At 41.3% G+C, this 25,207-nt stretch overlaps 1 protein-coding gene across 3 annotated transcripts in view; it reads left to right on the forward strand.

The window, feature by feature from the left end:
* The window catches only part of OSTN (osteocrin), an 88,966-nt gene that overhangs the window by 59,333 nt on the left and 4,426 nt on the right, over positions 1-25,207 (forward strand). For all 3 annotated transcript variants that reach the window (XM_042820981.1, XM_042820978.1, XM_042820980.1), the window contains one exon: positions 24,252-24,350. In XM_042820981.1, coding sequence (XP_042676915.1) covers positions 24,252-24,350 — 99 coding nt within the window. The remainder of the gene's footprint in view (positions 1-24,251; positions 24,351-25,207) is intronic.

The following is a 25,207-nucleotide window of genomic DNA, read 5'->3' on the forward strand; positions in this document are numbered from 1 at the left end:
CCCCTACAGTTCTGTGATTCTGTGAAAATATGTGAATTGTTTGCAGTATATGGCCAGGGGTAGTTTGAAAATAACATATCAATCATAGTGCTTCTGTCTATTGACCATCACAGATCATCAGTTGTTTTCTTCTTTTTCATGCATTCCTCCCAAAATCACAACCTGCAGACTTCGTGGGTCTGTTTTGGCTCCTGCTGAAGCTTATCAATAAAATATTAAAAGGATTTTTATCCCCTCCCTGTAATAAAGTTTCTTAATCTCCATTACTTCTCCTCCTTTCTCTCCGAGAGGTCTGTTCCACACGGCTTGTGGAATTCTGGCTTCTCGTTTATATCTGGAAGAAAAACAAAATGTTGGAATTTCTCAGAGATCAGAAATTCCTTTTTCCAGATATTTCTACGTGAAAGGGTGCCAGTGATTTCTGTGGCACTTGGATTGCCTGTATAAGATTGTCAGGCAGGTACAACAGCTGTATGGAGGAGGATGTGGCTGTACAGCATCACATCTATCACCTTACCATGAGGTAAGGCACCCCTCTGCCTTAGAAGTGGTAGCTGGGATTTCTTGTGCCTCCACTTTGTTCCTTTGTTACATCTGTTCCAGAGTAATAGCTCCTTTGCTGAGTCAGTTTAACGTTTCCATCTGTAAAGGTAGTGGATATCTTTGCTAGAAATGGGATTCTTGGAAGTTCCTAAGGGAGTCGGCTGTCAGCTCTCAGTACATGTCAGTGGGACATTTCGACCTAAGCCTGCTGCTAAAGGGGAATTTTGAGTTGTGCCAACTACCGTTATTCCTTCAGATGACACTTTTTCCCCAACATAAAAGGAGAAAAAATAATGGAAGTAGGGAAGAGTCTGGTAGGAAAGGAATGAAAATAGTCCCAATATCTCCCTTTACCCAGTCTGAAGTTAGTGTTTCCTCCTTCACTATGTCATTTTTGCAGTGTGAAACGGTCCACTCTCTGTAGAATCATAGAATCACTCAGGTTGGAAAAGACCTTAAAGATCATCGAGTCCAACCATGAAACTCCAGACTCTTTCTGTCACATTTTATGAGAGAGCAGAGCAGTAACAAGTTTCACTGACTTACAGTAAAAGCAGAGGGTAAGCAGGGACAGGAAGTTTAGCTTATATGGGATAAATAAGGAGAACATTAATCATTCCAAAAGAAATGTGCAGGGTAGCAGAGCACAGAGGTGTGAGAGTGATCTTAAAGGAGTTCTGCTCCTCTTCTGCTGCATCCTTTCAGTGCCAGTTGTAGCCACTCATGCTTAGTTTTTGAGTACAGGATTGACTTAGGTCTTTGTTTTCCAATGAGTGCACTTCCAGTAGTCATTTCCACCACTATGGGGACAGTTTCACTGATTTTGTTTCACTGCTTTTTATTTTCTAACATAGAAGACAGTCCAGGCTTACACTTACACAGATAAGAAAGGCATTAGAGCACATTTTTAAGCACTTTGTTCCACAAATGACAGTAAATTGCCCTTTCTTTGTTGGAAAGCAGTAGTTAAAGGAGACATAACTCACTTGTTTACAGCAGTCTTAATCCTCTGACAAAGTCAGCCTTAAAATGTTCTTGCAGAAGTTGAGTAGGCAAGAAGGAAAGATAAAATACTGAGCAATGGACCAAAAAAAAAAAGAAATCAAATTAGTTTCAGTATGTCTAAAGGGACAACTGCAGGTACTACAAGGTTTAGTATTAAAATGTAAACTAATTTATTGAAAAAATAGGAAACTTTGCAGGTGTAGCTTTATTTTATCTGGGTTATTCGTGACTGGGGAAAACTGTGACTAATCTCAGAGGGGTCTCATTTCAGGGACAAGGCTCTGGAGTAATAAGGTGATGCAATGAACAGGTAGCAGAAATAACTGGGGAAGACTTGGTTAGAAGAAAAAAAGAAATTCCTCATTTTTGCATCGGTGGTTTCTAACGATGTACCAACATGCACAGGATCTTTGTTGGGCAGTGTTGTTCTAAGATCCCTTGAGTTGCTCAATAAGTCTCAGACTCAGTGAGTCTCAGAAGACCATTGGGGTATTTTGCTCTTTTGTCCTGCCTCAGTGCATGTGACTCCTGCTTGCAGACTCCAGGACCTGGGTGATATATTCTCATTACACCTTGGACTTCAGTCCCCCAGTCAAATCGTGTGACCAAGGTGCTAATCCAGCTGTTATTCTCCTTTCTGCTCAGAATCAGTGGCCCTGTTGGGCATTAAAGAAGAGCAGGCAGCAGCAGTGTGACAATTCCCAAGCCAAACGTGTGAGGATAAAAGGAGGTTCCTTAGGGAAACTAAAGGAAAATAAACATTTTGACCTTCATAAAGGGTCAAAGAGCTTTGTCAGATCCTTCATCCGCTTTGCAGCAGTGGATGAAGGATCTTTCCAGTAAGAAAAGGGAATCAGTCCCCCACAGCATAAATTTCCATGAGCAACTTAACAGGAAAGAGAAAAGAAGGCAAAACCAAAACAAACAAACAAGAAAATGAGCCAAATTCTTGCAGAGAGGAGCTGATGAGGGCTGGAATGAAGATATGTGCCTTTCAGAGCCTCAGTGAAAGGAAGAGATTATCAGGAAGACCTTTCAGATCGCTACCTGGCAGGATAAATTATATTCATGCCTCTCGCCAAGCTGGCTGTGTGTGCTTGGAATTGGTCTGCCTCAAAGCCATCTCTGAGTACTGGATGTTTTACAGGGTGAGGAAGGAGCTTTCACAGATAGCAGTCCACCTGGTTGTTTCTTTCTAGCTCTCTATCCTAGTGTGGATTAGCAGTGGAAAATACCACTGCCGTAAGACAGAAGCTGCTTTATATGGCTGAATTCAGGCTTCAGCCTGCTTTTAACCAGAACTAGCTCCCTGGGTTTCAGTGTTGGTTTTTTTTTTTTTTTCTAATTGACACTAGTATAAAGAGGAGAACATCAAGTGATAAAAATCTCTTCCAGTAAGTAATCCTGGATCTGTCTTTGCCATTAAAGTCTCTCTTCACAGCAGGGTCTTAAGAAAGTTCAAGGAATGCGTGTCTGTAGATTCAGAAACAGGCACAACAAGTCTAAGTGCCTTCCTGAACCAGTGCCTTAAAATAACTCCACCAATGGCCATTTGTGCAGTGACATTTTGGAAATGTGCACCGCCTTATTAGAAAACTTTGACTGTGAATACCAGGCAATCTACTGCGGTTCCTGGGATGTCAGCCCAGAATCCCAGCAGCTTCCCATCCCAGTGCAACTTAGAAGGGCAGTTTTTAAATTAAAATCTTCATGTAAAATAATAGATGCTGCAAGATGGGAAGCCTCGTAAATTGAAAAATGTCAGTTGGTTTTGCAGAGGCAAATGAGAGGTTGTTTATTTATTTTCACCTCATAAACATTTCAGAAGGGATTCTAGCACTTTGTTAAACTGCTCCAATATTGGAATCTTCCAAGTTTATTTATACATACCTAGTGAGCTCCCAGAAGTAGCAGGAGTGCTTGGTTTCAGCAGCCCCATGGGTGGTGACTGCATACTTTTGTTGTACTAGATTAGCATTCTGATAGACAAAACCTGGGTAGAACAAGCACAGTAAGTGCAGACATTTGTTATCCAAGGAAGTGTGGAATTCCACCAGTCCAGGTTCATTTTTCGGAAGCAGGTGTGTAGTTAAACAAGCCTGTGTGTGCTTCTTTTTGTGGCTCTGTTTTCTGTTTGGAGATACTGGCTCGAATTCAGCGTCCATCCTACCAGCAGCTCACCTGCCACATGGTGTAGCTAGGTCTTGCACCAGGTTTGGAATTCGCAGGGGACTCACTGTAAGGCAGGATCCCACCCCGACATGTGGTTCAGCTCCAGTACGGGTTATTGGCCAAATTCTCAGCTGCTGGAAAGCTGAGTTGATTCAAAGTCATTGTGAAAATCCGCACAGCTCTGTGCAGTGATTTATTTCCACTTGATGTCACGTTATTTGTGCTCACTTGCCCCGCTGGAAACTTGCTTAAGCTAATGGAGTACGGAGGTGTTTCCTTTGATCTCAGCTGGTCTCAGAGCGCTCCAGTTCTCCTGGACCACAACTTCGTTTAGGTTGCACCAAACTAAATGCTACTAAGGACAGAGAAGCTGTCTCAACATTTTAACACTGTGAGATAATTTCTTATTTTTCTAGTTTATCCACCCTCTTGTGCTGTTTCCTTGTGTATGCTTTACCCTGCCTCAGCACAGTGGGACTGTCTAATATTTCCTGACCCACATCCTCCTCTGAAGTCATTCTGAGTGCCATCAGGACTGGCAGTGGTGCTCAGGATGCCCCTGCTGACCATCCCCCTGGTTGTATTTTTGATCTAATATCAGTAGTAAGGCTTTCATCTAGTGAAAGTCAGCATGAGCCAACAAAGTCAGCAGTTCTGGGTCAGTGACAGGGAGATGAGTGTCATGGGCTAAAGCCACAGTGCAAAAGGTTTTTGCCTGGGTGTTAAGGGATGTGTTCTTGACAGACACCAGGCGAGCTTAACCATCTGGACAACATCTTCTGTATCTGTGGGTGTTTTCTGTTCCATTATTCTCATTAAGCCATACACCTCCCTCATCTGGAATATCTCCATTGATTTCAGTGAGTTTCTCTGGATTTTCACCAGCACTGAAGAGCATTTAGTTTGTTGCTTGTAATGCTGATGCTGCCTCATCCCTGTAAGGACTGTGGCAAATGGGCCAAATACAGAGTTGAGGTCCGCAAGAATATCCTCTATTGGTAACTTTGGGGACAGATTTTGAAGTCCTAATTATTATCTGTGCAGGATGTAAGCCATCGAGGAAATGTGTCGTAAAATAGGTATGCAAAATGAATATGAATTCCATTTCACTGGGGCTAAGGGGAAGTATGGCATGGCAAGAAGAAAGAAGGATAATGCACAGTATGAGTGTAAGGATATAGCTGTTTGAGGGGAAAAAGAAAAAAAAAGGAAAAGAACACAACAAAGAACACAACCCTACAAAGATTAATGTTATCTGTGGATCTTGCTGGCAGTGTTCTGGTGAATCAGTTGTTGCTACTACAACCATCTGTAGAATGCAAAAAGGATGAATAACAGCTCGTGGTTTCCAAAAAAGCAGTTGGGACAATTCCCTTCATTCCCAGCTCTATGGAGGTCAGTACCTAAAGCAGTTCTTGTCATCTGATGTGGGAAGGGAAGGAGCAAGTGACCTGTACCTTCTCTCCTGGGAACTCCCATTGGTGGAATGCTTTTTGTGTGCTCCAGAAAGCTGTTGTCACCGCCTGGGTACCACCACACCAGGTGGCTTTTCCCAGGAACATGCATCTATCTTGCCAGTGCTGTAACCCATGTCAGTCTCTTAGAGAGTTAATGTCCATCCTTCTGCTGCACTGAGGCTGTACATTGCTGGGCAAGAAGTGCTCCCCCTGCCCTTCCTCTGGGAGGTGTGTGCTCTTCTACTGCATTGGAAGGGGAAGGGAATGTGTTAATGGTCTGTATGTAGAAGGGTGACTTTTCCTGGCAGCACTTTTAGCTTTGCTTCCAGAATGTGTACAGTTATCATTTATGCTCCTTTAAATTCTTTCCTTTTCTCAGAAGAGGTTGGTGCATAGAAAGAGAATTTGGATTATCAGGCTGCTGGCACCAGCCTGCATTTTCCATTGTATGTGCTTGGAATACAGCTTGGTATTGTGCCTCTCTTGATTTGTTTACCTTTTCCCCTCCCCTCTTCCTGCTCCCCACAGTAAGTTGTTGGATTCCTCTTGTAATGATAAATATTTTAAAATGAAGCAAGGCATTAAGTCATTTTTACAATTTCTTTGAAAACATTAGAATTGCACATTTGATCTCCTGACACATGAAGAGCCCAGGGAAACGACCAAGAGCAAGACACATCTCGGATCCCCAGAGATTCACCACATCTGGGTCCTTACTGCTAGAAGAAAAGATTTGAAAATATCAGATTTGATCCTTCCTGATCCAGGAGCAAAGGGACCATGATACTGATGGAGAAGACAGTGTTTGCTGTTCAGGTTTTCTGTACTCTTCTAAACAGAATGGGGCTCAAACAGAAGAGGACAGGAGATCTCTGGATTCACCTGGATTGTAGAGTTTTACATAAGGATGCTCTTGAACCTCTCTGGGCTTGAACATCTGTGGTTTTGAATATCAATACTCCTGGCTTACGTGTGTGAGTCAAGTATATTAATTTGAAGTCCTGCAGTGTGGATTCAAACCAGCCCCAAACTACGGAGAACAGAAATTATCACTGATTTACAGCCTACTAATGGGTTCCTGGGAAATGAGAAATCCTCACCTTACCTTGTTATGAACCACTGTTAATATAGTGAAAAAGGCCATGTTGGTTTCTGGGAGATTGGCCTGCTGAGTTCTGTTCATGCAGGGCTGTCTGACATAAAGTGTAATGTCTTGCTGCTGGCAGCTGCTAGTGGAGTGGAGAGAAAGTGTTCCCTGCACACCCACACTGAGCCCAGGGCTTGAGACTGGGGAGGTAGAGGATAAACTTTCCTATGCTATGACCATGGACGCCTGTGATAGGATGGTATACAGTTGTGGGTCCTAGGAAGCAGTCCTGTTTCAGAGCAAGCCATGGAGATAATACTGCTGATACTGCTGTTTTTTTACACCTAGAAGAGATGTGGTAACACCTAGAAGAGATGTTAATGTAAAATAGAGTAATTTAGAAGTGACTGTCTTTCCTCAACTAGCTGTCGTGGCAATGAAAACCACATAGCAGAGTCAGTCCCTGAGCCAAGGTTGTATGCAAAACACTTTTAATTCATGGAAACCAGTTTGTATATATTTGGATTATTTGGGTGTAAGAAAAGTCACTTTACAAGTCGTTGTCTGCTATAGGAATGGGAATTGTCATAGACTCAGAATATAAAAGCACTATATGTTTTTTATTTTTTTTTTCAGTGTATCAAGTCATGTGACAAACTAGAGGGATACCAAATAACATAATTTCAACACAGTCAAACAGTTCGTGCTCCACTTGCATGGTGATTATGCTCTCAGTTTACACAGATCTTTGCACTCCTGTGGTGCTTTAATAACATCACTTTAAAACCCTGGCATTTTGGTAACATGAGGAGTGGTGAACACTCACCGCACCTCCAGTCATCAGTCACTGTCAGCTCCAGGCTGAGGTTTCTCTGCTTTCTAACTAAGTATGCTGAGCCTGAACTCCTTTTCTAGCACTGAGGATTTGACAGAGCCCCCCAGAAACAACCCAGGATGTATCTGGTTGGTGTGCCCAGCTGTCTGAAGCCCCAGAACCTGTGCAAATATCACACTGTTCATTAAACCTGGCTGTGCCCCAGGGCAATGCATGTTACATTGCATTATTTGTATAGCTGTAGAACAGGGGACCTGCTAGAGATGGAGGGGAGTGGAAAAAAAAACAACTGAATAAGAAGATAGCCATTGCTTTGCAAAACTTACAGCATTGGGTAGAAGAAGGGATGGAAGAAGGACAGGGATAAGATGCTTCACTTCATGGTTTTGTGTGATAAGTGCCTCAGGAGGGTCTGATTTTTCACTCCATTCACTCAAGGAAGCCAGGCTTTGATTTTGGTCATACTTGTGAGCACAGATAGCTCCACTGACTGCAGCATAATGCCAGCACTCTGTTATCAGGGCTTTTGACTCCAGAGTGGTTACTCTGCTTGTAACCTGACTGCATAGAAACTAATCCTGTGTATGGGATGGGAAGACGGGGTCTGGCTGGCAGCTGGCTCTATTTTCCACTTATTGACTCTCTGCTTGATCCACTGACAACCAAATTTATCTCTCAGTGAAGTGGTCACTCCCTGCTCCTGACAGCATTGGGTGTCTCCAAACATTTTGAAGGAGTGGGGCTTACATCAATAGCATTACTATGCATTCAGCAACGTCTGTGTGCAAGCAGTGCCATACAGCTCAGCAGCCAGGCATTCCAATGGAGCTGTGGAGCCATGGCATCACACCCAGGGGCATGGGTTTTTCCCTGTGGGATGAGTAGAGCTGAGAGTGTATACTCTGTTCTTCTTCAGTGGCAACCTTAGCAGCCCACCTATTCTTTGTGCTTAGAATTCTCCTTGTGTTATTTACAGTATGCAAGGCCCTGAAAACCTCACTATATCATTTTTTTTTCCCCAGTGACAACTGGGCTTTGCTGCGGCAAGGCTGTGCAGCAGGCAGTACAGATGCTTCAGGCCAATGAAAGATCTGCTTGTGACTCAGCACCCAAATTACTTTGACAGTGATGCATGTGATATGATGCAGTCAGTAGAATCTAGTCACAATATCTAGTCGTGTGCTTGGTGGCAACGTGTTTGATTTGGGACTGCAAGATTGGGCTCAGAGTGCTTAGTCAGTATTATCTGCTCAGTTTCATTCCTCTGGTTGGTTGGTTTTAAGTATATTTTGGATGCCTAATAATTCCAATAAGAAATTTCTAAAAGAACATCAGAAAAGCCATCCACAGTATTTAAATCACTATGTTAATGCAACTGAGCTCATGTGGCTAAGAGATTGCAAATCACTTTCAGATGCTGTCAGCGGCTTTTTCACTGCTTGTCCATGTCCTCCCGTGACCAGTGCTTGGAGAGTCATGTACACACTCGAAGGATTTGCTTTGAGCAGAGGGCTCAAATATCAAAGTGGAAAAAAAGCATTCAAACCTAAAAGCTGACCATAAAGCCCAGCACATCATTTTCAGAAGCAGAACATTATTGTTACTCTGCTGACAAACTTCTTTTGAGGGCAGCAGCACAGTCCAGCACCATTTGAGATTCGTCTTGAAGCCACACGTAACCAAAATAAATATATGGTTACATAAGAAACTATGTTACGTTCTTGCTCTTGGGTTCCAAGTCTAATTGTAAAGTAAGCACGACTTCAGTGTGCTTGCACTTACGGAGCCAAAGGGCCAATCCCCTCCCGCCTGCAAGCCAGTCGTTTCACACCTGGGATGGGTGGTGGGGAGGTGGTTTTGTCCCTTCTGCTAAGAACTGTGTGTGAGAGGTGGAGGGTCTCTGTGGGATGGACATGAAGAGGACAGGTAAAGAGAGGCACTGAGCTCAGTGCTCCAGGGAAACACTGCTTTTCAAAGGGAGCAGTGTGTGGTTTTGGGGCATAGACCAGCTTGGTGTGAGTAACCGAAGCACCAGCGCATCAATAATGATTTATATACCTTCATTAGTATCCACGCAGCAATACCTGTAGTAGTAGTGGCTTAATGCTGTGCAGGCTACAAGCCTGCTTTCAGCTGTGTATGCCTAGGGGAAGAATTATGTTGAGGAGCTGTGACAAACCTGTGCTTTTAGAGCTAGGCTTTGAAATTTGGCAGGGGATAATTGTACTTTTTTGCCCCTGAAGGTGTAGTGAAAATATATGAATCACTGTTTATTCCCAAAGATCTTGTACACCAGAACTTTACATGGGAGAGAATAACTCACAAAGGGATTTAGTTTGCTTCACAGCTGAGATACTCATGAAAATTCTCGTGGAAGACAAACGTAGGCCTGCTGAGGGGAAGGATCTGGCTGCGTGGCTGATACAGTGCAGGGAAGGATGGAGAAGCACACAGCAAGAATAAGCAGGCAGTTTTAGGACCCTGATTCTCTGAAGTTGGCAATCCCTCTGCTTTAATCAGGCACAAATTGTTCAGTTCCATGCAGAAGGGACTGGATAATGTTTGCTGTCCTGTACTCTGTATGAGAATAAAATAAGTTCTTCTTCTTGGCTAGGCTAGAGTATAGCAGCAGCAGAAGGAAAAGCATGATAAGATCCAAGGGCATTTTCTTCGTCATTATGTTCTGAAGAGGGCTTTGGAGGCCCTGGCTATAGGATACTATACATTGCTCAGTATTCTGTCTCAGTCTGTAGACATTAAGTGTACATAGCAGAATAATATGTGTGTGTGTGAGTTTGTGTGTAAGCTCCTAAAGAAAGGACATAGCAGTAAAGAAAATAATTAAGGTATGCAAAGCACCTAGGCAGGATAATGACTGCTGTAAGGCCCCATGTAGAAATGAATGCTGTCAAGATGAAAGGCCACACATTTACAGAAGATGGTAAGATAGTTACCTACGATGATCAAAGAAAAGTGGTAGCTGCTTTAGGCAACAACAGTTTGGGAAAAAAAAGGCAAAGTATCATCAACACTGTCTTACACCTGCGGACAGTGAGTGTCAGAAAGCTTAATCTAAGGACATCTAATCAAGGCAGAAGTGAAAGTGAGAACAGTCCCTGTGCACCAACAGGGTCTGAGGACTGACTTTCTGGAAAGCAGCTTTTAAAAAGGATCTGAGGGTTGTGGTGAAAATGTTGACTGTGAGCCAGCAGTAGTCCTGCAGCAAAGGAACCCAGAATGCTAGTGCATGCACAGGTCTGAAGTGTTGTGTTCCCCCATATGAGGGGGATGTGAGCATACTGGAAGGACCACAGAGATAATTATGGGCTTGGATGATCTGGTAGATGAGGAAGAGGGTAAGAGAGCTGGGACTGTATAGCAGGGGTGATCTTATCAATGCATATAAACACCTGATGGGGGAGTATAGAAGACAGTGCCAGACTCTTTTCAGTGGTGCTCAGCAAACATACAAAAGACAACAGGCACAAACTGGATGAATATAGGGAAATTACACTTAAAAATAAGTGATTTTTTTGTTTTGTTTTCTTTTTTGTGATGTTGATTGAACAGTGAATCCTCTCCTGAATAAACTTAATAGAACAAACTCTCCTGAATGCCAGAGTAATGATTACAATGAAATGGTTACTGTGGTCCTGGACATCTGTTCTTTTTTGGTTAAACATTGCCAACAGAAATATGTGTTCAGGTATGGGACTTCACGTGCACAGATGGTCTGTGCATGTGTGGATACCTGGAGAATCCCTACACAGGGAGGTGAGCCAGAGCTTCCGACCAGCCTGCCAGAAAAAAAAAATAAATGTAAAAAATTGCTGAATTCCACCTAGACAGAATTTCCAGCTGGGAAAAAAAAAAAAAAAAGAAAAAAAAAGAGAGGATGTGTCTGGGAAAACCTGGACATGAGCTATTTGTGCCTCCAGGATCTTGTGCTAAGTCTCTGCACAGAGCAGTTTCTCCTTGAACTCAGCTACTCAAACAACATCTTCACACCCCAGAAACAGTATATTCATCACTCAGTTACAATGGTGGGTTGCTTGTTACTTATTGCTCTTTGTATTTTTCCCTTTAAAACTCTTTGACAATTTCAGACAAGGGAAAGAAAGGAGAGTGCATAGTTATGTTTATGTATAAAGATTTGCTGCTTTTGTGAAGTCAGTTCAGTTGTGCCACTGGTTTACTTTGTGCACATTGCTCGAGAAAAATAAGCTGTAATGAGAATCTGGTGTGGGATTTATGTTCACTGCTTTTTATGACATCTATGGCATATAGCTGTCTATGTGTTTCACTGCTATCCACAGAGCCATGACAAATACTTTAATGCAATATGCTGCAAGTTGGGTGACCTCCCAGGCAAGAGAAGGGCAGGAACAATCGAGGAGCTGATGATCATCACTCAGTAATTTGTTCCTGTAATGGTACGTGGGTCTACCCTAATCAGCAAGTATCTTCCTCTATACAGAAGTGCTTGGTCCATCGCTCGCAGCAAACCCAAATATAGGTAACCAGAACTGCAGCTACCTCTAGAGGGCGATGATTGACTGATTAATGTTTGTGCTGTGATTGAAAATGATTACTGGCTTATCCTGGATTAATCCAGTTGCGATCCTGCAGCCATTTAGCAAATTACAGCTTCACCGCAGAAAGCTGCAGTGAGTCTAACAAAAAAAATATCTCTGTCCAGTTGAAATGATAGAGGAAATGCAGCCAAGAAGCATAGCAGAGTTTGGCCAGAACATTAGGATGGATTTACAAACTGTTGTGAGATCTTTAATTATCAGTAGTACCAGAAGCTTTCATTACTAGAACAGCATTTGCTTGTGAGGTTCCTTGCAGGAACCAAACCATAAGGACATTTAAACCAGAGCAAAATAGGGAAGGAAATAAAATCAGTTCTCAATTGCTCTAAACTTCTAGGATCATGTTAATAGCTTGTTCTGGTTAGCCTCCAGCACAGAATGGTCCCACTGTGTGAGACATACCAGCAATGAGAGCACAGTACCTTATTAACATCATTTGGCACTGTTGCTTCTCGGGAGAAGCAGGTGCCCAGCCCCAGCTTTGCATGGCTGCATCTTCTTCTACCTGCTTGCCAGGTGAGAAATGACTGTTCGTGTTTCCTGCAGCATCCTGTTGTATGCAGTCCTCCTGTGGCATTGCCCAGTTCCAGACCGCTCTTTATGTTTGAAGAACATCACTCACCAACCACTCACAACCACTCTTTTCCAACTATGACCATTGTCATTTTGCTACTTAGCTACTTTCTTTAGTTCTTCTGTATCCTTTCTCCTCCATCTTATTTCTCAGCTCTGGTCAGAAAATTGTTAAGAGTTGTGTAAAAGAAAGTGTGAAGTCGGGACAGAATTCAAGACAGATGTATTTTTTCTTCTTGTGAGCATGTCTTTGAATTTAGCCTGCTGCTGTACATTGCCAGGTTTGTAATTAGCTCTGAGCTGAAGTACGTGCCCTGGAGCCAGGATGCACACTTCCAGTGCACCATGCCACAGGGATTCATGGGTCAAAGGGTTTATTTCAATGACAAGTGACATCAGCATGCACATCATCAGAACCACTCCTTTTCCCTCTTCCTTAGTGCAGAAAGATGGGCTGCTCTCTGTGTGTCATCTTTATATTTAGCATTGACTCCACACACCATGGCTACAGGGGGTGGCAACTCAATCTACTGACTTTCATTTCTATCTTGCCAGTTTGAATTAGTACCAGGCTGGTGATGGCTCAGAGTTTATCATTTGTGTAGTAGTTTGAGGCCTCTTTGCATGGCTTTTTGTCCTGTGGACCACTTCTTCCATAGCAAAAAAGGCCTCATCGCTCTTCCTAACCATCTTGGGCCATGAGTCAGTGTCATATGCATGAAAAATAAAATGTATTTTTCATTTCCAAATGCATCCTTCTGCATCATACCATGACTGTTACAAAAGAAGCATGCATTCCAATTAGCTGTCTTTGTTTGGGATTTTTGCTTCATTTTGCCAGTACTTTTTATGGATGCATAGTTGTCATGACGCAGAGTCTGTCACAAGCACCAAGGGCTTAAAAGTATATGCAGAGACTGCTTGTAGGAAGTCTAGTGTTCCTGAAAATGTGACTGGCTTGATTTTTATACACTACCTTCACTTTGTGGGTTTTACTTCATTAGCTGCAAGGATTCAGCTTAAAAGGAAGTGATACAACAAGAGCTACTTGGGTAGCTTACAGATTTCAGAATAGCTGTTTTAAGATAGTTTTTCCTTCTGAAGAAACATACCTTTAATTGGAAAGCATGCATGTACATTGTTAATGTAGATTCCCTTTCCCATAGTTCTATTTTGATGAATCATCTGCTCTCAGGCTCTGTATGTCTACATGAAAGCAGGTAGGAATCATCTTGCTTTTTGAAAATTCCTCTTATGTATTCACTGAGAATACGTCACAGGTATTTTAGAATGTTTCTCCTTCTCTCATCAAGCTATGAACAACAAAAATGATCTTGGATATTTTTCCCAAACCAGAAATGCTGGGTGTTTGGTTAATCCCATAGTTGAATGTTATTCAACTTTAAGACTGGTCAGAATTCAGCCAATTTTATCAGAATTGTTTGTTTCAGAAAATAAAAATAGGCTGAAGACATCAAAAACAGGAATATCTCAGTTGTTTAAATGGAACCACATGAATCAGTACTGGCGAGTACCTAGCTTGTAAAGATCAGTTCTAAGGAAAAGCACTTGTAGTTTTCATTCAAAAAGAAAGGGAATATTTGATTATTTCTTAGGTTTTTGGGACAAACCTGTCAAAACTGGATAAAAAATCCATTTTTCTAACTTTCGTGTTGTTCTTATTTCCTAGACAAAAACCAGAATTATATTTCTAACACAAAACTGTACTTCTAATAACAAATGCATCATTCCCTGAAATAGTCTCAACAATCCATGTAGTGAGTCCCATGCTTTTGCTTCATGGAAATTCAGTAAAAAATTAGTAAGGACAAATCTGTCACTTTGGCCATAACACCTTCTAGATCCAGCACTATTTGTGTTGATCTATAAATGACAGATATGTGACCTTATGAGAGTAACCTGTGACCAATGAGAGGATGACATGACTTGGAGAGGCTGGCGGGTAGGGTGCCCGTGAGACACTAAGAGCGCTTCTGCAACTTGGACCAGCATGGTCTGACATTACTGGCACATGTTTTAGTGGGAGAAGGAGAAGTTTAAAGGTGCAATACAGCAAAACCAGCAAGCATATGTCACCATATTTGCATATCATTCCTAAAGCTTTAAAGACAAGGACTGACAAACCCAAATATAGTTTCCATTGGCAAGGCTGATGAAAGCAAGGGCAAGATTGCACAACGCTTATATAAGTGAACTCTTACTAACGCCAGTTCTTGAGTTAAATAAGACCTTGTCTGCTGAAGAAATTAGGGAATTTTTGAGTCTTTTCAGTTGATTTGCCTTCCCTCCTCCTATTTATTTTTATTTTCTTCATAGAGAAAATCTAATTTCGCTTGTTCACTTGAATTTAAGATCATAAAATTCCTACCAAACTCCTGGTTGCCCTAACTTAGCTAAGTGTGTTGGAAGTATAATTAAACCTCAGCAAAGTTGAGGACATCTGTTCCTTGGGCACTCTGCCAGCTAAGTAACCACCATACACATTTTTCATTATCTGGGAAGCTTCTTTATCAGCTTTCTCCAGAAGGTGTCAAAAAGATATCTGTAAGTTGTTGCTAAATTGAAGTCACTTGCTATTTGATGACTGTTAACGCTCTATACTTTCTTTTTCCCCCTAGAAAAAAACCCACAAATGGTGAGTGCAGGTAACGTGTCCTATTCTGAGGTCATCAGCAGCCCTTGAAGATGGCTGGTTACTCGCATCTGAGTCTCTTTCACCTCCTGGTCAGAGCTGGTGATAGTTATGTGTATCAGCATCCATTTCAGAAATCTTTTAGACTGTGTGCTTTTGTAGGAAGAGAAGAGCAATCAATTCATGTTGAATTAGAGGAAGTATAAATCACTTACCAAAAAGGAAGACCCACAACCTCGTGGTAGTTCCAAGTAGTAAAAAAGTAATTGAAGCTTTATTACCAGATTATCAATTAGCAGAGAGCCTGAAAGAAAATCTTAATACCTGATGTTGGACTTCTCATGCTCTTGGAGTCAAAGCAACTGGCAACGTGGCTGCATTTCTCCTGCTCTTAACTGAGCCCAGCATCCTCCTGTCTTGTGAGGCACTGAGCCTCAGCCATTCTCCAGGTTTCCCTGGAGCAACCTGATCTAAATCAGATCTGGAGGTTGGTGGCTCTGCCTGTGGTAGGGGGTTTGGAACTTGATGATCCTTGGGGTCGCTTCGCACCCAAGCCATTCTACAATTCTATGATTTGTTGTGAAATACTGAAATGCATAAGTTGCAGGCATTCAATGGTCATTTCTCAGTTTACTCATGTTGGTACAGCCTGTGTCTCTTATCAGCCCTACCCATACTAAGCAGAACGGAGCCCTGCAGAGACCTAACTTGAGATGGAACCTGTAAAATCTCCCTCAGAAGTAAATGCTGGCAAGTGCTGCCTTGTGTTTGTCCAACATGAGAAAGAGAAGAAAGAAGCTGAGTGCATAGGACTGCAGTTGCTGCTTGGCAAAACCTCACAATCATATATAGCAAAATTACCCCATTGATCTAATAATAACTTGTTATTACACCATGGTTACCTTTTTTTCTGAGATCCTGCCCGTGTGTTTTATGCAGATCAATCAAGTACTGCCATGTTTTTAGGCTCCAGCATCTCAATGTAGGTAGCTGTATAAAACTGAGACAGGTCCAGTTCTTTCCCAATGGCAGCGTTTTGGGCTGTTTCATCAGTTTGGTGTTTTGCTCTGTGCTTACCATTCTGCTGCAGTTCTAGTAACCACAGGGACCCATTTAGACTTCTGTGGTGGCTATTATTATTTTGTTATACCCCACAATGGAAAACAGTCCCAGCCTACATGCTCCAGCATGGTGTGGATGCTCCTATGGCTATGCATATTTTGTAGCACTTGACTCACTCATACTCAAAGATCTGTGTGTTCTAAGAAATGCTGTAAAAATAATTTCTTTGTCTTCTGGGGCTGCAATTTGTATTGTCTTCAGATCTAAACAAGGCTCTCTTTCTGTGTTTACTTTTTCCTTTTTTTTTTCTTTTTTCCCCTTGATTCCTCAGTTGGAGTGTGGTGGAAACATTCTCTGCAGTGAAGAATCCTGATTTGGCACTTTATGGCAGCTCTGCAAAATTCTGCTGCCATCTTTGTCTGGAAAAATGAGCTGTATTAAAAAAAAACAACCAACCAAACAAACAAAAAAAACCCCCAAAACCAAACCTTTTATTTTTTTCTAATCACTCCAATCAAGACAGATGATGAAATCAAAGGTGCAGCTCCCTGGCTGGTATTTTTTTGCCATGTAATGCAAAGCAACATTTGAAATTTCCTTTTACTCTCTGTTGGTTATAGCAGGTGCTTTTGAAAAGTCAAACTATTTTAAAAGTTCTGTGCCTACCTGTTGAAAGAATAAAGTCATTGTGAACAAACTAATAAGGAGTCCGCACAGCTTGGAATTGTAGTCCCCCGGATTAGTCCATAATTTCTATGTGCATTAGTTAAGAAATGAGATAAACTCATTCCTAGTGTACAGGCAAAGAAGAAAATAAAAGGTCCTCTGCTGCTGCCTAGGGAAGATTCTTCCGTAGCTCACACAACAGTGATTTCAATTGCTGAAATAATGTGTCTGAAAGACTTCAGTTCTAGTAAGCTGCTTTACAAAAGCACACTCCTTTTCTACTGCTTATCTCATGCTACTTAATTTCTTCCTGAACGAGGTACTCTTTCTGTAAAGTTATTTCTGTTGTGCCCAGGGAGTACAGTTAAAATATATGTATATTTAAAGTCATTAGGTTTCTCTACTGCAGTTTGTAGAAAGGAGGGGTTAGAGGAATGGTGATGCTGCGGAAAATATTGCCACTTTCATGGCTGTCTCATACTCTGAAAGAAAGAAAAAAACACACAAAACTACACACAACAAAAGTTGAGACCTTTAATTATAACCTAATCATCTTAATCAGAGCAATAAATATAACAAATGTGAGGCAAGTATGTGTGTGAGAGTGCAAGACAGAGAAAGGTTTAGGGCAAGGATCAGTGGAAAATCTTTAGAAATGATGTAAGAGAAAGCAAAGGCAGGGATTGGAGTTTGTAGCCTACAGCAGAGACTATAAAAACTCTGAAAGAAAGCTGAACATTAGGGATAAGTTAGGGAGAAGAACATAGCAGGACCATTAAGGTTGGGATTGCTTGTATCCAATGCAAGGTAAGATGAGTGAGGACAGAGAGGTTTGGGATATTTTCTGTGTCTCTGTGCTCTGTTTACTTCTCTACTTTCTTGCTTTCTATGCTTTCTTCTTTTTACTTTTTCTCCTATTTTTTCACACTAACAGGCATGCACAAAGTACACACATGCCCATGTCAGATGGGAGAAGTGCAGCTTCTTTTTCCAGTTTGAGATTAGGGTAACAAGATGCCTATCACCTAGTATTTTTGGTACTAGAACTGAACTAATAATATCCTGTGGAAACTTATTTCTTTCAGTTAATCAGCCAATATTTAAACAAGATGTGTCTGTGTTTTACAACACCGACTAGTTGCTTTCATGCCTTTCGCAGTGCTTCTGCAGCAAACTGCTGTCTGGTTTTATTGTTATGGATTTGCTTGTGTATGTTATTGTCAAATACATATTACTTCTTAAAATATACTGAAAAGCTATGACAGAATAATTCCTTTGCATTAGTGTATGTCATACACAGTAGATAAGTTAGCAGCGTGCAGTATGTTGCAAAATACAATGTATACCATTGATTTAGGGAAATATTTTTTCTTTGATTTATGAATCTGCCAAAAGGTTTTTGTTAAGTCCCCTATGAGATAAACGAGCCAGGTTCTGCCACATTTCTGCAGTAACAGAATAATCCTGCAAAAACATTCCTACACTGACAGAGCAGTTATCATTATCCAGTGATCTGATTACTTCAGCTTCGTACCACTGTAAGTGAAGTCAGACTCTGATTCAGTGATAGTCATTGTAATTTCTCCATTCTGGGTTCAAAACTATTTCACCACTTCTTTTTGCCTCCCGGACTGGAGTCATGCAAGTAAATACATGTGCATAATCTTTGGTTTAGATGTCCAGAGGCTACTGTGAAGTTCAGATCCCACTCATTTTTGAAGCACAAACACACGTTGCCTTCAGCTTTCCTTACTTGGCTTTTCATTCTGGAATGACTGTCCTCATGGGGAGTGCAGAGCTGAAAGCTGAGGAACTGTGAGGACGTTTTGTGCCCCTGCCCATTGATTCACTTAGGAAGCCAGGGACAGATGATTATGCTTACCTGTCTCTGCTCACCTGTATCCAAATTGCAGCTTGGCTTACTTTCCTTGTAAAACACTTCAAGCATTCTGAGGAGTAGAAGGCAAGCAAACAAACAAAATAGTGTAAATGATGGGAAAGCTGCAAAACCAGGTATTCTTTAGTATTTATGAATACCTATCATGGTGCTTTCAGCAGGCTGGGGCTTGGTTTTCACTTTTTAAATGTATGACAGCAGTACCTCTCTGGGCTTTTTAAGGTGTACATTTAAAAATTTGAACCAGATGAGAGTTGTAAGAACTCTCTTGATGGACCCTGCCAAAATTGCAAGTGGTTGCAGCTTCCCTTTTCTTGTTGGTCAACCCAAAGAAACAGATTAATCTGTAATTTCCCTTTGCAATTCATCTTCATCAAGTAATTCAATTTTCTTCTTCTTACGTGAATACCCTTGATCAGAACATTTAAAAGCTTTTATCCAGTAAATCAGTGTCAGGGTTTGATTCTCTTGTTAGCAAATTCCAATGCCATTCTTGTCTCTTAAGACATTATCTCAAAGGCACATCTTGAAGGTTATTTTTACTGGCCTTGAAGTGGCCTATGTCTTTGTATTGATAATATATTCTGATAATATGCTCTTCATACCAGGTATAAAGATCCATTTATCACTCCAATGCCGTTAGGAAAAAAACAACAATATATTTCTCAATTTTTATTGATACAGTACTTATTTTTATTTTAATTGCTGATAATGGCACTCCAACAACAAAGCTTTTAGTTCTCATGCTAAAGATGAAGGAAGAAAACTAAATGTGAAGTTACTGGAAACATTAGGAAAAGTTGGTGAGTTCAGTCAGTAAATATATAAATGATTTAGGGCTGAGAGTTTGTTGGCAATGAAGAATAATCTAATAATGTTTTGTTTTCCATTGTGCATACCAAGAATACTCACTCAACCATCTCACTTAGGAAAGGTGGAAATAGACTCTTCTCATTAACAGATGTTTTCTTATAATTCAAGTGTCCTTCTTATCTGATAGTCTCTGGGCTCCTAGATGTGTTCTGTCACTCTAATTGTGCCTACTGCTTCCTGGTCTCCTACTTTTATGGTCTTGAAATGAGCTGGGAGGTTTTTAATTGCTATAATGCTGCTAGAAATGGAAATGTAGTCAGTTTTGTAAGATGTCCAACTTGTCTCCTTCCCACCCATTCCAAGGAAATTTGTCCCTGTTTGTTCCATTGGGTTTCATTCTCTTTCTGCAGACAAGGAGATGAGGACCACAACTGACTTTTTCCACTAGTGTTTTTCCACCTGTGTCAGTTAAATTTCTCCTGACAGGGCAGTATTCATTTTGCGGCACAAGCATTTGTTCACTTTCCATACTCTGCGTGGAAACCAAGGTGCCACATCTTCAGCCTTTCTTCTTCTGAGTGGTGTGATTCATGTGCTGTCCCATACACTGAGCCTGCTGTGGGCAGGGACCCAACCACTTCAGAAACTGTAAAGGTGACAGAAACAGCTGTTTATGTGAGCATCCACCAACAGCATCTGCTTCTCCCAGAAGAACAACTGTCAGTAAGTGCATCTGCATTTTTGATGGAAACTTCAGTAGAATGAAGGCTGGGATAACTTGTGATGGTATGAAAACTCTGGTAGTTTGGGCCCAACACTGAAAATTGTGTCATTAAGATGGAAATAATTGTTAAAACGAAGGTTTTGAAAAATAATGGCTGATCCCAAATGCCTTCTTGAGAAATCTTTATAGAATTTCATTTTCAGAAAGTGGAGCATTCTTGTCCCCAAAATATTGTCAGACCAAATGTTTTGTTTGGGGCGCAGGTTATACCCAAATAGCTTCTAAGAATCACTAGTCTTAAACCTCTTGCACAAGTTCAGGAATTTTACATTCTTTGTGTTTGCATCAGATGAAATCTGCCTGCAACTATTTATCTACGTAGTTGGGAAACTGAGAATAGAGGGAGATTGACATTGTAGAAGTTGACAAGTGTCTGTGCTGTATATCTAATAAATTGTATAGAATTGCTTAGAAATCTAAACCTACTCCAGGAAACACATTACTAATAACATGACGAGCCTGACTGACTGCCTGCATTTCATTATGTGACAAAGTCCCATGTCCCTTGCCTCAGTGTCTTGCTTCAGTATCTTTTCAGAAAGCAGTATGTAAGAAGTGCTCTATATCTCATCTGTGGGATGAGAACAAAAACAACACTCTAACCTATCTTTGGACTCTGCTATTTTTCTGAGGGTGGGATATATTTTGATTTTTCTCACTTTTCTTTGATATTCACGTGACTAGAAAATTATGCTTGAGATAAACACTGTCCCTTAGGAGTTTCTGGAAGCGCTAGGATTGCTGCTATGCACATATTTTTGGCTTTGTGGTAATGAAAATGCTCAGAGGATCCATCATACAGCTTCTAAAAGTAGGGCAAATTGGTTTCAGCAGGAGCAGGCTTATTCTCAGAGTTTCACAGAGGCTATTAATAAATTGTTCTTATGGCAAAATACTCACCATCATGATTTTATTTATAAGGGAGATTGCCATGAGGGGTCTGGTCTGAGGCTGATGAGACCGGTCTTAAGACTTGATGATGATGGAACCTGCATAGCATCACAGACCTTCACAACTATTGGGTGGTGAAGGTTTCCCAACACCATTCCAGTGCTCACACAGGAGAATGACTGCAGTTCTAATGAGTCCTACTGCCAGGAGTTCTCCTGTGCCCAGGGGACAGTTGGGGCTTGGCTCTGTGGGTATGTACAGCACAAAGCCTCACGTCTCCTGGGCTCAGCCACATCATGCTCCTTGCAAGAGCAAGGTCCTCATTTGCAGGTGAGCTTGGATGTGTCCCATGTTGGTGTTGTGACAGCAAGCAGAGCATAGTCATCAATATATGGTGGCAGCTGAAGTGAAAGATTACAGTGCAAGGCATGATGTCTTGCCTCGGCTCTCTTGTTAACAAGCCAGCAAGAAAAATAAAGCTCTTGTGATTTATTCTTGCAGGATAATCTCTGTAGTAATGTGAAATATGATAGTTCAAATGGGTAAGAACAATGACAGCTGTTATTGTTTTTGACAGGCAATGGGTTTGGAGCTTGGTGACAAATTGCACACTGTCTGGGCTTTGTTCAACCCACTTATCTTCAGGATGTCATTTTATTTTTTTATTTTTTATTTTTGAAGGGAGTGTTGTCTTTTTTTTTTTTATGTTAAAGAAAAACATCTTTTAAGTCCTTTGTTTTGAGGTTGGAGACATAAAGTTTCTGTTTGGTAAAGAATTTTGCTTTTTTGTGATCTTGGAAAAAGGTTCTACACAGATTCCTTAAAAAAAAAAGGTTTGAAGGTTTATCCTGCTTTGATAAGGTAAAATAACATTGTCTCTTTTATCTTTAATTGTATTTTAATTGGACCTGCAACAAAGATACTTATTTGTATAAGGAATTTGAGTTTTGACACATTTCAAGCTAAAGCATCGTTATCACTAAAGCACATAAATATGTCTGAATTTCAGACTTGCAATTACATTTAGTGAATGTTAAACCCTATTTTATGTCAGATAACACCAGGGCAGACCCTGAAATACTGAAGACACAAAACAACACCCCAATCCCATGATGTATCTGTGCAAAACCAGTGGAAAAATGATGGAAGAGAATGAGGCTGAATTGCTCCTTTTTCCTACTATGGTCACACTGCTACATGGCAATCCAGCACAACTGGACTTTATTGGACTTAGTTTTGCTCCCTTTTAAACCAGTGATATTGCTTCTCAGCTACTGATTTCCATTGGAGCTAAAGCCAAGTTTCAAGTCCTTACAATTTCCTTTGCTTCTAATTTCACTGGCGTCGAGTTCTGACCAGTTAATCAAATGTCTTTTGTGTTGCAGGTGCCTTAATGTTTATTTTGATTAGTGTACTAGCTGCTATTTTTAGCTCTTTGGTCCTAGGGATGAATGAATACCAGCACAGACTTTAAACCATGATAAACATGTGTTTTTAACCTTGCCATTTATTTTTATGTCTCTGTATCCAAATAATCAGGATGTGGTTACCTGTGAAGGTAGTAGACTACTACTTAGAATTTCAATGCACACCCACGTACAAAAATATACATTGTAGAGGGCCAGAGCTTTAAAAACACCAAGCCAAACCCTTGTCTGGCTTTAATGGCTTTTCATATCAAACTGAAGGATGGTGTTACCACCTGGTTTGCTGCTTTGGCTTTGTCCTTTGATTCCAGTAAGCTTAGTCTGCTCACTGGAGAGATTTGCTCCATAAAGATTAATCAGCTGCTTTCTTCCTGGCTACAACAGCCCCTCATGAACAGTATAAAGAAGATACGTGTAATGGGCTAACCAGATGACAGAAGCACACACAAAACTTACTAGAAAGAAAAACAAGCAAGAAACAGAGCTTTGAGAAAAAGCATAAATGTTAGATCTTGTTAAAACTGGATTCCAAGCACTTTTGTAGCTTCTCTGTTTTGTAGTGTGGGAAAAAGATAGAAAGCCAAATACTTTTTACCATGTGTTCTCTAAATGAGCTTATGAGAGATTTGCTAAGCAAATGATAAAACAAATGCTGTATATCATAGAAATGCATTCATACATCCTTTCTTTTCTTGCTTTTGCCAAGAGAAAGGTCAGCAAAGAGCAGTAGAAGCAGACTTGAATTCTTCTCTGGGCCTGAACCTGGTAACAAATCAGCAAATTAGCAGGTATCTTGGCTCTAGAGGCCTTAGCCTCGCTCTTACTAACATCAGCTGAAAGATTCCCACCTGGTCACGTTGGAGGCATGTCAAGTTTTAAATGCTAGATCCAGTCAAGGACTGAAACAACATTAGCCTAAATCCACAGCTGAAGAAATGCCTGCATCTTCCTGATTCTGCCAAAATTTGAACCTTTTCACCTTACTTCAGTGCTCTGCAGGCATCAAAATGCTGCTGGGGAGATCTGTGATTTCTGTAACAGCTTTAGGAAGCTGTCCTGAGTTTGGAGTGGCTCATGGCCACCTCTGCTTTCCAACTCACCTGGTTTTAACACAAGTTTGCATTCATTACTCCCTCCACTGCAAGGATGGCACGATTGTGCAGAAAGAAATTAAAAGCTTTTCAGGGTCCTAACAGAGCAGAAATCTGATTTTGTACCCATCAATGAAGGACGCTCAGTGCTATCTGGTTACTGTTTTTTACACAGTGGCCTTGTAAGGTGTAATATATAATCAACTATGGCACAGATTTTTCCTTTCATTTCTTAAGGGCCTTTTGAGGAAGGTTTTCTCTTCTTGTCTTTTCACCGTCAATCTGTATAAATTTTCACGACTGTTTGCTACCTGCTGTCTCTCTCTGGGGATGTGGCTATGGAGCCGTTGTATGGGAACTGCTGAATCACAGCCTGAACCTCTGATTGATCACCTGAGGTGAGCAGTGAGTCAGCCACAGGAGCACAGGTGAAGGCAATTCACCTGTGCTGCTGGAAGGAGTGGAGCCTGGCTGTGCCTCTCCTAGACCCATTTAAGAGCCGACTACCAGTAGGGAAGGATCTCTTCTGGAGATCCCTCCTTTGGAGTTTTACAGCAAGCCCAGGACACGGGTAAGCATTCTGTCTGTTCTCTTTTGATATAACAACCTGCTTAGCCAAACTCTCTGGTATATTTCATAGTTATAGCATCTGTGCATTCATTGATTATACAGCCATTCTCTGTTCTGTTCTCTGTTGCAGATGCTGCAGTTCCAGCTTGTTGTGGTCCATCTGGCCCTTGTCATCACCCTGCTGCAGTGGCATTCTAACTCAGTGCTCCTTGCAGAGGCAGCTCCAGAGGTAGGTCGTTTCTGGTCATTGTCACATAACACTACTCTTTGTAGGTTGCTCCTGGCTGCTATGTGTGCAAGATACTGTGACATCCAAACAGTACTGAAAGGGAAATAGTGTGTATTGATTCTGCAAGGGACAAATCAGGAGCAAGATGGCTTCCCCAGTGAAAAGAGCAATGTAAATTGCATGGCTCTCAGAGGACGGACCAAACGAAGCCTCACCCTGACTCATGCAGACTCTCCTGAAACACAGAAGGATTTCCATGTGTTAAAACGCTTTCCAATGACTTTAGAGAGAGAACTCAGCAGGGGGAAATGGATGCTGGGAGGGGGGTAATAAGCTAAGACTGAAAGTTTCCCTCTTTCTTAAAAGACAAATAATAATGTGAATTGGAGCCACAAGGAGAGCTCTGATAGAACACTGCCTGCGTAAAACTTAACAGTTAAAGGAAGTACAAGAGCCAGAAAAGAGAAGGGCCAGAGAAACTTGCCTAATTTGGCAAAGGAAAACAGTGGGCACAATGGGAGAGCTCCTGTCTCTAGTTTCATCTAGTAGGATATGCAGGGATTGCATCTGAAAATGCTTCTAGTCCACTCTCTTTTAAGTCACCTTGCCCTAAAACAGATGTGGCAGCAAAGATGTTTGTGTAATGGTTGCATGTCATAAAAATCAAAGTTCTAAAAGTTTAAATGGAGTAGCACTGTTTGACTGTGTGGTGTTTTATAGTTCAGTTTAGGAGTTAGATGTGTACTGACAAATAATTCTCTTCTGCCTTGCACACTGTCTTCAAGTGAGCATGCTTTGGTTATACAAAATAATACTGGTTATAGAAAATAGGGCTTGGAGGGATCCATTCCTTGTAC

Source organism: Centrocercus urophasianus, unplaced genomic scaffold, assembly GCF_019232065.1.
Source record: "Centrocercus urophasianus isolate 14NV4802_14NV808 unplaced genomic scaffold, USGS_Curo_1.0 seq_19, whole genome shotgun sequence".
NCBI lineage: Eukaryota > Metazoa > Chordata > Aves > Galliformes > Phasianidae > Centrocercus > Centrocercus urophasianus.